We start from the raw sequence: 13,105 nt of genomic DNA on the forward strand, positions 1-13,105 counted from the left end.
TAATTGATTAAATAAATAGTCAGTACGACGCAATCCCAGCTCTTATTGCATTAACCAAGCCGCCTGTGTACACTTGATCTGCTGTGTCGAATCCCTGGGCTTGTCACTATCAAAGGCCCAGTGATCTAATTTAATGCCGTAAATCTCTTTGAAGATCTCGGATTATCTTCTTTAATCTCCAACAGGTTGTTACTGAATCAGCTCAGAGTCAATAAAACGCGCAGTAATTCTAACAGAAGAGCTGTGTGGGGGGGGGGGGTGTCCACAGCACTGGGTTTGTGGCAGGTGGAAAGAATGATACAGGGGTTAGAAGAACGTTTTAATGAAATGAGTGTGATTCATGTGACTTTGTTGCTCGTGTGTGTGGCTGCTGTGTCTCTGCACCTGCAGATCTTTTATTTACACTGCAGATAACCTGATTCAGATATGAAGTTGTGAAATGTGTGATAGTGTGACTAGGCTTTTAAAAGGAAACCGGTATAATTGTATATGTGCAAAAATATGTAGACAGGAGTGGCTTAATGTCCTGTTCAGTTAAAGTTGTAAATGTAGGTAAAAAATTGCTTTTCTCTGAGATTCTAAATTTAGATTCGTTTTAATCATTATGTGTTTGGTGCTATGCCCATAAAACTTGTACCAATTCAATTGTATCCAAATTAAATGTTTTCCATCCACAATCCTTCAGCAGGTACTCTCAATATTAAATAAGCTATAAAATACCAAAACACATATAAAATACAAGTCATAGTGGTGTAAACATTCTTCAAAACCACGGTTTAGTTAATGCGTTGGTTTCTCGAGATGAATAACAAAACACAGGAAAGTCTTGGTTGCCTGCATGATCAGTTATTCGTGACCAAAAAACAAACCCTCCATTATGATGATGATGTCCTGAGCTGTCCTTAAACGTCACAGCATTCACTTGTCTAGTTCCACTCGGGTATTAAGGTACGGGAAGTTAGAGCTTCGATGTGATATTCTGGCTGTTTGTATCAGTCTTAGTTTCTGTAGAATTACACCAATATAAAGCACATAACAAAATTAACTGATCAGCCGAAAGTGACTAAAATCAAACAAAAGTGTCACAAAATTCTGGTTCAAGTTTCTAAGTGTGATTGATGTTTCTCTAAAGTATGTGTAGAATATTGAATATTTTAAGGATATAAGTTATTTATTGTATGGAAAACATATTTCAGGATGCTCTTGTTTTGGCCTACATCTCCTTTCTTTACCTTTGTCCCCCTCTTGCGCCAAACAAGTTCAGATTCGCTCCCTATTAAGCTGTGGCACGTTTTGTTCAGTTTGTGTGAATTATAATTAAAGTTCAGGGAAAGCAGTGCATCTTTTCTTATTTAAAATGTACCAAATCAAACTTTTCTAAAGCCTGAGTAATCGTGTTAAATAGCATCAGCCAAAATAACTGTTTGTTTTCCATTATTGAGCAGCTTTAGAGACATTTTCACCATGAAACACCATGAATGCTAAAGAAAAAACTAAGCAACAAACTCTTCATTAAAAATGCATCCTGTTTTTTTTCTTTCCTCGCTGTCATCACTCTGTATGTGGATGTTGAGCAGCTCATAACAGACGTGAACTTGTTTGTTGTGGGAACTGGTTTGTGAGCTCAGCGTGTTTGACAGTAGGAACTGACAGGTTCCTGTTATCCCCTCTTATCAGGAGGATGCTGGTAAAACTCGCCGCTCTTATGTTATCATTTTAACTCATTCATCCACTGTTTCCTCATTGCGTTGACGTAACGCAGGACTTTTGTGTTGGTTTCATCCCTTGTTATTGCAAGACTGGGTTAGGCTTTGTGTTCAATTATAAAATCACGTTTGTATATCCTGATGTATTTCAGTGTCACCCTCAGGCGTGTGGGGGAGTTACAGTCTTGCTCTTTTAAATGAATTATTCCTTCCTCTGCAAATACCGTAATAAGCAAGTACTTTGTGCAGATCAGTAACAGGCTAATTAAATCCACTGTTGCTCTACTGAGTTTGTCGTCCTGTGGATGGACTCCACAGTCTGCAGCTGCTGCTGATAGTCGTCGTTTGCTCTGCGAGCTCAGTGCGGTGGTACATCAGTCTGTTCTCCACCTGTAACCTGGATAAAGAGACCCTGTAGAAGCAGCTGAATGACACTAAGGTGTGTTATAATAACAACCTGCCGAGAGGAAGTCAAGAGACGGGAAGGACCTAGCGTGTTAGGAGTGACGGGTCTTTCAAAATAAAAGTGCAAGGATGAGTTGTTTGTTCATTTTAGGATATAAAACATGACTTGGTATATAATTTTTAGGGTTTTATGTTGCTTTTACTTTATTTTCATCGTCTCCTGAAGCAGATCAGCTAAACCCATCCAGTCGAATATTTTCTTAGCTGCTTATCCAGTTTGCAGTTGCAGGGAGGCCCCACCATCACTGGGCTTCCACAGGGAGACAATCATTCACACTCACAGTCCCACCTGCAACACATTTAGAATCATGGGGTAACCTAATATGCACGTCTGCAGGCGTGGAAAAGGAAATAGATTTTCTAAGTAATGATTGGAACAATATTGGTCCATACAGTCCTGTTTCATTCCTATGCTTAAAAAGACCTGGCACCATGTTTTTAATGCTCATCAAATATAGTTGGGTAAGCAGGTCCTACTGTGTGTGTCTAGTTTCTGGTTGACTTTAAAAAGGGTCTTTAAAAGAAACGTAGCACTTTTTAGACACAAATAATAGTGTTATGCTTTTAAATTAACACTGTCCAGTAATGTTACTGATGGGTACGATGATACATTTCATATTTTATACTTAAGTATATGTATATTAATACATATACTTACTGAATATACAGAGTAGACACTAGGGGTGGGGGAAAAATCGATACTGTGTAGTATGGTGATATTTTGTTTGCTAATAATGTATCGATACAGGGACAGCAGAAATCGATATTTTGTTACAAAAAAAGTTTTTGTGCTCTGACTTCAGAGCATGTTGATCCTTTTTCTGAGCAAGAATCCTGACATTCCTTCACTGTCCAAATGTGTTTAACTTGTTTTTGGCAGCAATAAACATGACAGTTTACTTATTTTAATTTAAGACATGTTTTATTTTAATTAAGTTTAAAACTTTTTTATTTAATGTAAAATTATATTTTGTTTTAATTTACTTTCAAATTCTTCAGTTGCTGAAGGGGCTGCATAGTTTTCATAAACTGCATAGTTCAGAATAGCTATAATTGTACCAGATGGTTGATTCAGTTAAGTTGGACTAGACTGTAACACAAACCGTTCAGTTTGTCAACAATCAAACTGAAATGAGAGAAAGACTGAGTGTGAGACTTTGATATTAGATAAAATGAATATTGATAAAGTTTACCTTTATGTACAGAATCTGAATATCTCAAAATATTTTTAAAAATTGCAATAATATCGTATCGTGCGTTAAGTATTGTGATAATATAGTATCGTGGGATGTATGGTGATTCCACCTCTAGTAGACACCAGGGTTGGGCGAAATGTAAAAATTTTCCAACCGGCAGTCTCAGTAAGAATACCAGCAAATGTCTGCAAATGACAGGAGACAGGCTGTATGTGACTTCCACCGAGCAGCGGGTCGGCCACATGTGGTCTAAATGTCAAAACATACATTTGACATCTGGCACACACGAGGCAGACGTGTGACGGAGTTGTGGCTGACAGATTAGAGGAAACATTTGGGCCAAATACATTCACCCCTGTTTACCATTGCTTTGATCAATTTGATAGACGTTGAGTTTTAATTAAAAAACGTTTTCATTGTTTTTAACGGTGTCTGTTATTCATGTTATTAATATGTAATGTCTGCTGGTATTTGTTAGCATCCTCTTATTTTTGGGATACTTGGGATAAAACTTTCACTCGTGTGTGACAGTTTTCATTAATCACCATCACAGCTGCTCGCCAGGAGTCCAGCTCTTTTGGCCTCAGCAGATCCACACATGCGTTTTTAGAAGTTCACTTGAAAAGCAGATCATGGGCTGCTGTGGTAGATTAGCATCTCAATGATTTGCTCTCACTCTCTCTTTTGTGGCTTGACGCTGATACACTGGACAGCTTGGCTTACTGGGCTGTACTGGGCTGTACTGGGCTGTACTGGGCAGTGTGAGGTAGAGAATGTGGTTTGCTGGCTTTAGAGAGGCACAGACTCACAAATCAGGCTGCCTGAGACACCGAGAGAAAGACCGTCTCTCAGCGTTCAGTATATTCTTAAAGATGTTCTCTGTGTTGTAAAGACTTCTCTGCCGTCTCTGCTGTTTTGTTTTTGGATTTTATTCTTATAAAAAAATCTTGTAGGATGTTTTTTGAGCTCAGACCATAAAAATAATTTTCACACTTCTGATCTGCTCCAGACTTCTTCTGGTCACACGTCACGCGTCCTTAACTTTGCATAAAGTTTGTCGGTCAGGTTTTTGTGTAATCCCGCTGATGAATGCACACTTATAAAAACGCTCTGTTTACTCTGTAGGTGCAATAACAGTCACCATTTGTAATATCAGGCCTCACAATTCAAACTAGAGCAGATTAAAATGGAAATAGTCCTCATGTGTTCATATCTGAGTGCTGTGTAAGGCCGAGTGTTTGAAATCGGTGTTATTTGTGGCTAAAGAAATAAAATGAACCTTTTTGTTTAGAGTCACTAAAGAGGTGAGTTTATTAGACCCCACAGCCTGAGGCTCAAACTGCACTAACCCCTACTAGTGTTATTTATTATTAATTATTTATTTATACTTACTTTACAGAGATAAGCATGCAGTATGAGCCCTGGAACAACACACAGCATTTAGTGCTTTGGCTTTGCAGTGTCCCTCAGACGTCAATAATAATCAATAATAATCATTAAATACAATAAATACTAATCCAAATACTCGGAACACAAAATTTAGACAAACACAAGTAACATACAACGAGAGAGGAGGCAGCAGATTGTTCAGGATGTGACTCGGCTGCATCTTTGGTCAGTTGTTTTTGGAATAAATGAGACCTGCTCTCACTGAGTTGGATTTGAATTCAAGTGTAAATACTGTCCAGGTAAGTTCAGGTATACGCTTGAAGTCTCAGCACAGCAGCCAGCTACTGTTTTCTCCCTGTTATTACTCAGCAGTAAAGTAATCATAGTTTATTTGCCCAAGCAGAAGCTGCCACTCTGTTTTACAGCTGCTGTGATTCAGAGTCTGGGAGTCAGGGCCATCATTATTACTTAAATCATAACATTCCCAACATTCCCAACAGCTTCTAGTTAATAGAAAAGATTCTGAGTTGAAAACGATCTACTGCTAACCGATGTTGCTCCACTATTTTCTGTTTTTTTTCTAATAATATTAATAAAAAGAACCGACCTGTTTAAGAGTCTTTTACACTTCCCTTACTGTACTAAGTACTTGTAGATAAAGTAACTTGTTACAGAACTTGATCTGTTTAATTGCCTCTTAACAATCTAGAAATAAACTTTTCATGTCTGCACAAATGCAGAATAAATTTGTAATATTTTCCACAAATAACTAGAAAATCTATAATCTTAGAGTAACAAAGACTCTTTGTCATAATTATATCAGGTCAAACAAGTGTAGTCACTAGGGGTGGGTTTTTATAATCGATTTATCGATTAAAATCGATTCTGGCTTGGATAACGTAAAATCAATTCATTAAAATCCTGAATCGATTTTTTTAATATAAATTTATTTTGCCCGAAATGCCAGAATCTCTGGTGAAATCTCACAAAATTTCAACAACCACCAAACAGCTAAGACAGTAAATGAGAGCAGGAACACGGATTCTGCACAAAGACGTAAACACACAGCGCAACCCGCGGATCAGAACTTTTAAAAACTGATCAGAATCAGTGAGATGACGCCTTTCTCACGGACGGGGCTGAAAGCCGACAGCTCGCTGATTCTGATGTTTCGGCGGGTCGGCGCTTTGTGTTCACGCCCTTTATGCGCTGATTCTAAAGCTGTTAGTTTGATGTCTCTCCAAACAATATTGACCGAACCAGCAGCAAAAGAAGATCCAAACTACGCTTCACATAAACATAGTCATGAATTCACTCTGACTTTTGCTCTTTTGCTTCGACCACGATGCACAGCTCTCTCCCCCTCTCTCTCTCTGTACTGTTTTCTGCATTATTCACTTGCTTGTTTCGCACAAGTCTACCGTTGTTTACAGGCTGTCAGACGCTGTTTTTTTTTTTTGTTTTTTTTCCGTTTTATATACTTCCGAAAAGAAAACCAATTTGCCATGTTGCAACGAGAGCTTAACTTCTGTCTTGCTAGCTTGCCCTGCGCTCGGTGGATCTATCTGATCGAGGAATCACTTTATTTCCAAAATAAAAGCTCAGTGTTGGGGAGTAACGGAATACATTTACCGCCGTTACGTATTTAAAATACAAAATATGAGTAACTGTATTCCGTTACAGTTACCGTTTAAAAAGGTGGTATTTAGAATACAGTTACTTTGTTGAAATAAATGGATTACACGGCGGTACTTCCCTGTTTCATATTGTGGCGGGTCAGGACTGTTTGGGTTTTGTTTGACAGCTACGTTCTGTTGTTCCGGGCGGCAGCGTTGCGGTTGCCATGGTTACAGGGTGCCGCTCTCTCTCTCTGCGTGTTTCCTGGGTGAGAGAGGCCTTGTTGTTGTTGTTGTGCTAAGCTAATAGGCAGAATGCTACAGGTATAGCTCTAAAGAATGTAGCATCATAGGCAGTGTAGTCCGTGCTGCAGGGAGAATGGACTGCCATACCCGTTATGTGTCTGTGAGCGAGGGAGTCATCGAGCAAAAACGGGAGCTGGAAGCATGTAAATATAATAATAACCACTGCAGCCAAGAAGAGTGCCTGACGAGCCCAGTTGTAAGTAAGCTATTAAGACTCGACTGTACGCTGTGTTCGTGTTTTCCTCCAAAAACAATAAGTCCCGTTGCAGCAGCCTTTCAACGCCTCTCTCTGTCTCTCGCTAGCAAAGTGACCCAGACAACAAAGTAAAGCTAGTTTTCAGCTACGAGCCGACACAGAACCCACCATATTAGCCAGAGGTCCCTTTACTACGGTTCGGAGCCGCGGACCTTCAGTAACAGTAATAAATCACAGCAATAGTACATTCATGTAGTTGTAAACAGCATGATAATATATTAAGTAATCCAAAGTATTCAGAATACGTTACTCTCATTGAGTAACGTAACGGAATACGTTACAGAATACATTTTGGGACATGTATTCTGTATTCTGTAATGGAATACATTTTAAAAGTAACCTTCCCAACACTGTAAAAGCTATACTATACGCTTCTTCTGGGCTATATTCTCAGCAGCATATTAAACATATCAGGTCCCCATAAGGAGAATCATGTGCTAACGGCTGTCTAAATGACTCGGGTAAAGTTTGTAGCATGCGTGCTTGTTGTTTTTGTCTGCTTCCACTTGTCTTTGCACTAGGATGATGTCAGAGTAAATGTGCAGTCATATTCGTTGTGTTCCCACTAGTGCTGTTAGTGCTGTTGTTAATCTGAAATGACATTAACGCCACAACACGGCAAATCTCTGTTAACGAGCTACCGCGGATTGCCCCATGCGTGGGGCTGGACAGCGTCAACACGTAAACGAGCTAACTGCGCTAACACACTAGTTCCCACCAATGTAATTGAGCATTGCGTGGCACATCCAACATACTGTTTTACTTTAGTCCATGACGCGCTTACCTTCAGGGTCATACGTCACATGAAGACCAAAATAGTTCCAAAGGCCAGATCTGAATGAGGGTGGGGGAGGTTCAATTTGCCATGTTGCAAGGAGAGCTTAACTTCTGTCTTGCTAGCTTGCGCTGCGCTCGGTGGATCTGCGCTCGACAGTGCAGCCTAGGCGGAGTAGTCGAACGCAGATCCACTGAGCGCTCAACACAGACAGCATCGTCAGAAGAAAAGTTGATCAAATAAATTAAAAATTTTGTATTGTTCGATACATATGCGTACCGAACCGAAAGCACTGTATCAAACGGTTCAATATCGATACGAGTATCGTTGCACCCCTAATAAGTAGGTGTATTCACCTGCTTATCAGCAGGAGTTCAAAGTGACCCTGTTTTTGTAAATTAATGCCAATTTTAAAAAAATTAAAGTGCCCACATTTCATACTAAAGCTTGCATGTATGGGTGTTCCCTTTATAATATCGTGATAAACACGTCATATTAGCATTACTTAGCCTAACTTTAGAAGTAATGCTATTATAACATAGTATTGCATTTTATTTTATTTCCATGGACTTGTGAGCAGAGGACCTTCAGGTATCCTAAAAATATCTCATCACAAGCTGCATCTGGGACATGTTGGATCTATTTTTGTTTGCGTAGAGATATTTTTGTCCCTGCAGTTCAAAGGTTGTGGAGATATTTTAATGTTTCAGGAGAGAATGAACGTGATCAGCACTCAGAAGAAGGCTGAATTCAGTAATAAAGTCTTCTCTCAGATTACACACATGCTTTTGTTGGAAGGAAAAAAATGCATTTAATGTTTTCATTACTGCATAAAATGTTGGCCTTGAAATGTTAAGCTTTTAACATTTTTTTTTATCTTGAGGGTGGAAAATGGAACAAAAATAATAATAATAATAATAATAAAGATCCTGCACCAAATTAATGTGTTTGCAATTGTTTTTTTGACTTTCAGGTGTTAATTACTGGCACGCTCTGTAATATTTTTTTAATGTGAAAGTGCCAGAGTGTCAGTTTGGGTCAGCAGGAGTTGTCCTAAAGTGCTTTAGAGGCGTGTAGTGTACAAAAGCTGTGATCGTGTGCTGCAAACAATGAGACAAATAACCAAAAACCACGAACAAAAATCCTGAAAATTGTTCTTTCTGTCACTGCAGACAGCTGAAGAAGCTGAGCGAGGACAGTCTCACCAAGCAGCCAGAGGAAGTCTTTGATGTCCTGGAGAAGCTGGGTGAAGGGTGAGTCATGTAGCCGTACAGTCTGAGGCTCACCTCGGTCCTGACAGGAGCAAAGTTTCACTTCGCCTGTATTTATGTGTCATCCTGGTCTGTGTTAGTCATCCTGGTCCTCTCCGTATCTCTGTCCTTGTTTCTGCTTCATTTCATCTCTGTTCCCGTCAGACTTCAGGCTCCGCCCTTCTCTGTTGCCTGTCAACGTAAACATTGCCTCTTCATATCCTGTTTCTCAATGTGCTTCCTGTTCCGAGCGGCTGATTGACTCCTCGCCTGCACGCGTCATAGCTGATTCCAGACACTTCTCAATGATCCTGCAATTAATCACAGTCATTCGGTGCTGCTCGATTTTTGCAATAAAGACGTCTTATTAGTAACACTGGTTTTAATGAAACTATTTCTTTCATGCCCGTTTTCTTTCATGCTCATATCACAGCTTTTTCTCACTCTTGCTTCATCTGTCAAAGTGAGAAAAACTGTTGGTGGGAAAGTAATGAAATAAGTTGAATAGTACACTGATGTTTACTATTGACATCAGTCACTAATTAATGTGTCTGTGAAGTCTTTCCACTGCAGGAACTCGCAGACAGTTTTTGGGTGGCCACACCTTTAAGTGTGGGAACCCCCCGAGGGCTATTTTTAGTGGAGAAAGAGAAGAAGGACCTTTAGGCGGTTACTTGAATTTTGGTTTCCAGCGATTATGAAAACAAAATAATCAGGATAAAAGGTTCACTGATTCTATTCAGTTTTGCTTCAACCCTCTCATATTTTTCCAGTGTTAGAAATGAAGCCCACCGCTCTCCTACACAGAGGCGTGCTTTTCACTTGCTGTCTAGTTAAGCGCCGCACAAGATGACTGAAAGAGTTTATCTAGGGAAAGAAAAAGTTACAAGGTTTCTGAAGGAAGACTTGTGGAAAGATCGTTAACAGGTGCGTTTGTCTCTGGATCGCTGAGCGTCTTTCACCCTGAGCGGAGTGTGTTCCAGTAATACGGTTGGAAAAGCAGGAAAAAGAGGATTTGTTGCTTCTTAGCACGTTACAGCTATTCACGGATCAATATTAATAAACCACAGATTAGCTTTGACCATTTTCCATCCACTGTTGGATCCTTGACTCAGGATTCGTGGGGCTCCTCTGACTTTCCGAGTTGGAAATCCAACTTGAGGGATCGTTCCATTTGAAAAGCCCGACTGGAAACTCGGACATTATGACTTATATAAGGCCGCTGTTGCCCACCTGCTGGCCGTCATGCAGGTCCTCCGAGGCACCTGAGCTCACAGCTTCTGCTTTGTGCACCTTCACACATCCTGCTGGCCGGCACGGACAGACGAGCGTCCCTGAGACTGAAAAAGAAAAAGGCTTCTCTCCTTTTTCAGTAAATGTAATCTCCTGTTAAAAGGAAGTTTATAAGTTCAGTAACTGTCTGTGTTTAAGTTAATGAATGATTATATTAAATCATGCACAGTGAAATATTGACTAAAATCATTTTAATTCTGTTATAATCGAGGAGCCTCACCAACTCTTGGGTGTGGCTCGATACTGTTTGGTTAAACGTGGAGATAACAACTATCTGCTCATTGATCTCAGTCATTAACAGCCGAAAGAACATGTTAAGCCTCTCTTTGTGTTCCTGCAGGTCTTACGGCTGCGTATTTAAGGCTCATTATAAAGAAACAGGGGAGATCGTAGCCATCAAACAAGTTCCTGTGGAGTCCGATCTGCAAGAGATCATCAAGGAGATCTCCATCATGCAGCAGTGTAACAGGTACATGCGTTACTGAACTCGATCCGTGTGCCGTGAAACATAAGAAAAAGCCAACGGCAGTAAGAGCATCACTGGTGTGACTCGGTGTTTTGTGTGGTCAACGTTTTGCCGCTCATCTTTTGCACACGTCCTTCCGCCCTGTAATCGCACACGACCTCAAACTGGATTAAAAAAAGTCCCCCGTAAGAGAACCGTGGGCGCAGATGTTTGGTTAAATTGCTGAAAAGCAGTGAAGCAGATACTTTTATCTCGAAACGTTTACAGTAAGTGATTTCAGCCTCTGCGGAAACATTTAGAAAGTATTCATTAAGTTTTTCTGGGGGGGCTTTCCCATAAGGTGACAGCCCCACCCCCACACCAACTGACTGTTATAAAATTCTCCAGGGGAAACACATTATTATGGTCTGTTTCTCACTGGGAAGTGTACCCGACCTGCAGAGTCTGTGATATAAAAGTGTTTGCTGAGGCTTTTCATTCATTGCTGCAGCAGCTATAAATAGACAAAGTAGCAGCAGTTCCAGAGTGTTCTTCAAACGTGAGCGACACTTTCACTTTGACTCACAAACCTCATCAGGGCCTGGGGATGCTGTACTACAGCCAGTCTGCTGATCTGCACATAATACAAACTGTGATTTCCACTAGAAAAATAGTGAGATCAGTAAAGTATTACATGTAGTAACAAAATAACTATTACAATTAGGGATGCAACGATACCAATTTTTTCAAACCGATACTTGCCGATACAGAGTACAAAAAACAATACTTCTACCACACACACACAAATGCAATTAATTGGAAGACAGGTTTTATTTTATTCTCTGCCAATAAAAAATAAAATCTTAATAAAAATGACCACAAAAAAATTTCAAGTGAAAAATAAGCACTTCTGTTAAATTATTGCAGAGTCTCCACATTGTAATTTTACAAAATATCACTGAACTATTGGCACTGTCTCGAGCTTTCAGAATAATAAATAAACACTTCTGTTTGGAATAAAATAAATACAAATTAGGTTTGAGAATAAAATAAACTTTTAAATTATTGCAGAGTGTTCATATTGTAAACAAACAAACAAAATAATTATTATTAAATAATGAAATATAAAAAATTATAAAATAAATAATAAATAAAATAATAATTGGCCCCCTAGTGGCCAATCTAACAAACTACAACAGAAATGACAAGCCACCCTCTGATTAATGAAATAAGTTGGTATCGGTTCATGGTATCGGTTAACTTTTACGAGTATGAGTACACACACATTTTACAGTATCGGCCCCGATACCCGATACCAGTATCGGTATCGGTGCATCCCTCATTACAATATTTCATCAACCTCAGAGATTCTGTGGTAGTTTTAGTCCGTTGTGAGTTAGCACAAAACGAAACACTTTGAAACAATAATAACTAAACGTGAACAAACACTCTGAAACTAACCACAGATGTCTGTAAATTCACTTCACCCCTGTGTGATTGCACCACAACTCAGACGTGAGCTGGCAGTTTCATAAGGTCACATAAGGTCTCCTGCTAATGTTGAGCTCAAATTTAGGAAATAAGTTTGATCAGGGAGAGAATCGTAGCCTGACTGAGCATAAAAGCAACACATTGAATCGAAGACATCCTGAAATAAATGGATGAATGTGTTCTGACTCACCGATGTCCTTGTGTTCAGTCCCCACGTGGTGCGCTACTACGGCAGCTACTTCAAAAACACAGACCTGTGGATCGTCATGGAATATTGTGGCGCTGGGTCCGTCTCTGATATCATCCGAATACGTAACAAGACGGTAATGTAACACCCAAACACACACACTCACATGTAGTTTGCATGGGGCACAGCGTGTGTGTAAGGCTTCTGCACGACTTCAAGGTTTTTGATAAATGAATGTTAGTCTGATGCATCTCTACGGATTCAGTTTAAGAATATTTAGATGTGCCTCCTCCACATCAGTGCTACGTCTTGTTTGAACATTGCTTTGCATACATGAATCGAATTAATGTTATTTGCGTTTGCCTTGTAGCTCAAAGAAGAGGAGATAGCCACCATCCTTCAGTCCACTCTGAAGGGTCTGGAGTATCTTCACTTCATGAGGAAGATCCACAGAGACATCAAAGCGGGCAACATCCTGCTGAACACGGAGGGTCAGGCCAAACTGGCCGACTTTGGAGTTGCTGGACAGCTCACAGTAAGAGAAAACAATCTGCTACTGTAAATGCATATGATGTGTGTTTGATGTGTTTTAAATGTTTTGTTATATCTGGTTTAATATAGAAAGAAAACACAAATAAACACCAGTAGTTGAATAAAGATGCCATCTGCCCTTTGGATGTTGTAGAAGCTTTAACCTTAATTACTTTATGTTATTTTCTCTCCATCCTTC

At 39.7% G+C, this 13,105-nt stretch overlaps 1 protein-coding gene across 1 annotated transcript in view; it reads left to right on the plus strand.

Moving 5' to 3' along the window:
- Window positions 1-13,105, plus strand: part of LOC102784214 (serine/threonine-protein kinase 4-like) — a 51,773-nt gene that overhangs the window by 849 nt on the left and 37,819 nt on the right. Inside the window, exons 2-5 of the mRNA XM_087841094.1 lie at window positions 8,882-8,962; window positions 10,593-10,721; window positions 12,397-12,511; window positions 12,746-12,910. Of these exons, the coding sequence (XP_087697220.1) occupies window positions 8,882-8,962; window positions 10,593-10,721; window positions 12,397-12,511; window positions 12,746-12,910 (490 nt within the window). The remainder of the gene's footprint in view (window positions 1-8,881; window positions 8,963-10,592; window positions 10,722-12,396; window positions 12,512-12,745; window positions 12,911-13,105) is intronic.

The sequence above is a fragment of the Neolamprologus brichardi genome, chromosome 5 (assembly GCF_056152115.1).
Source record: "Neolamprologus brichardi isolate AB-2024 chromosome 5, ASM5615211v1, whole genome shotgun sequence".
Lineage (NCBI taxonomy): Eukaryota > Metazoa > Chordata > Actinopteri > Cichliformes > Cichlidae > Neolamprologus > Neolamprologus brichardi.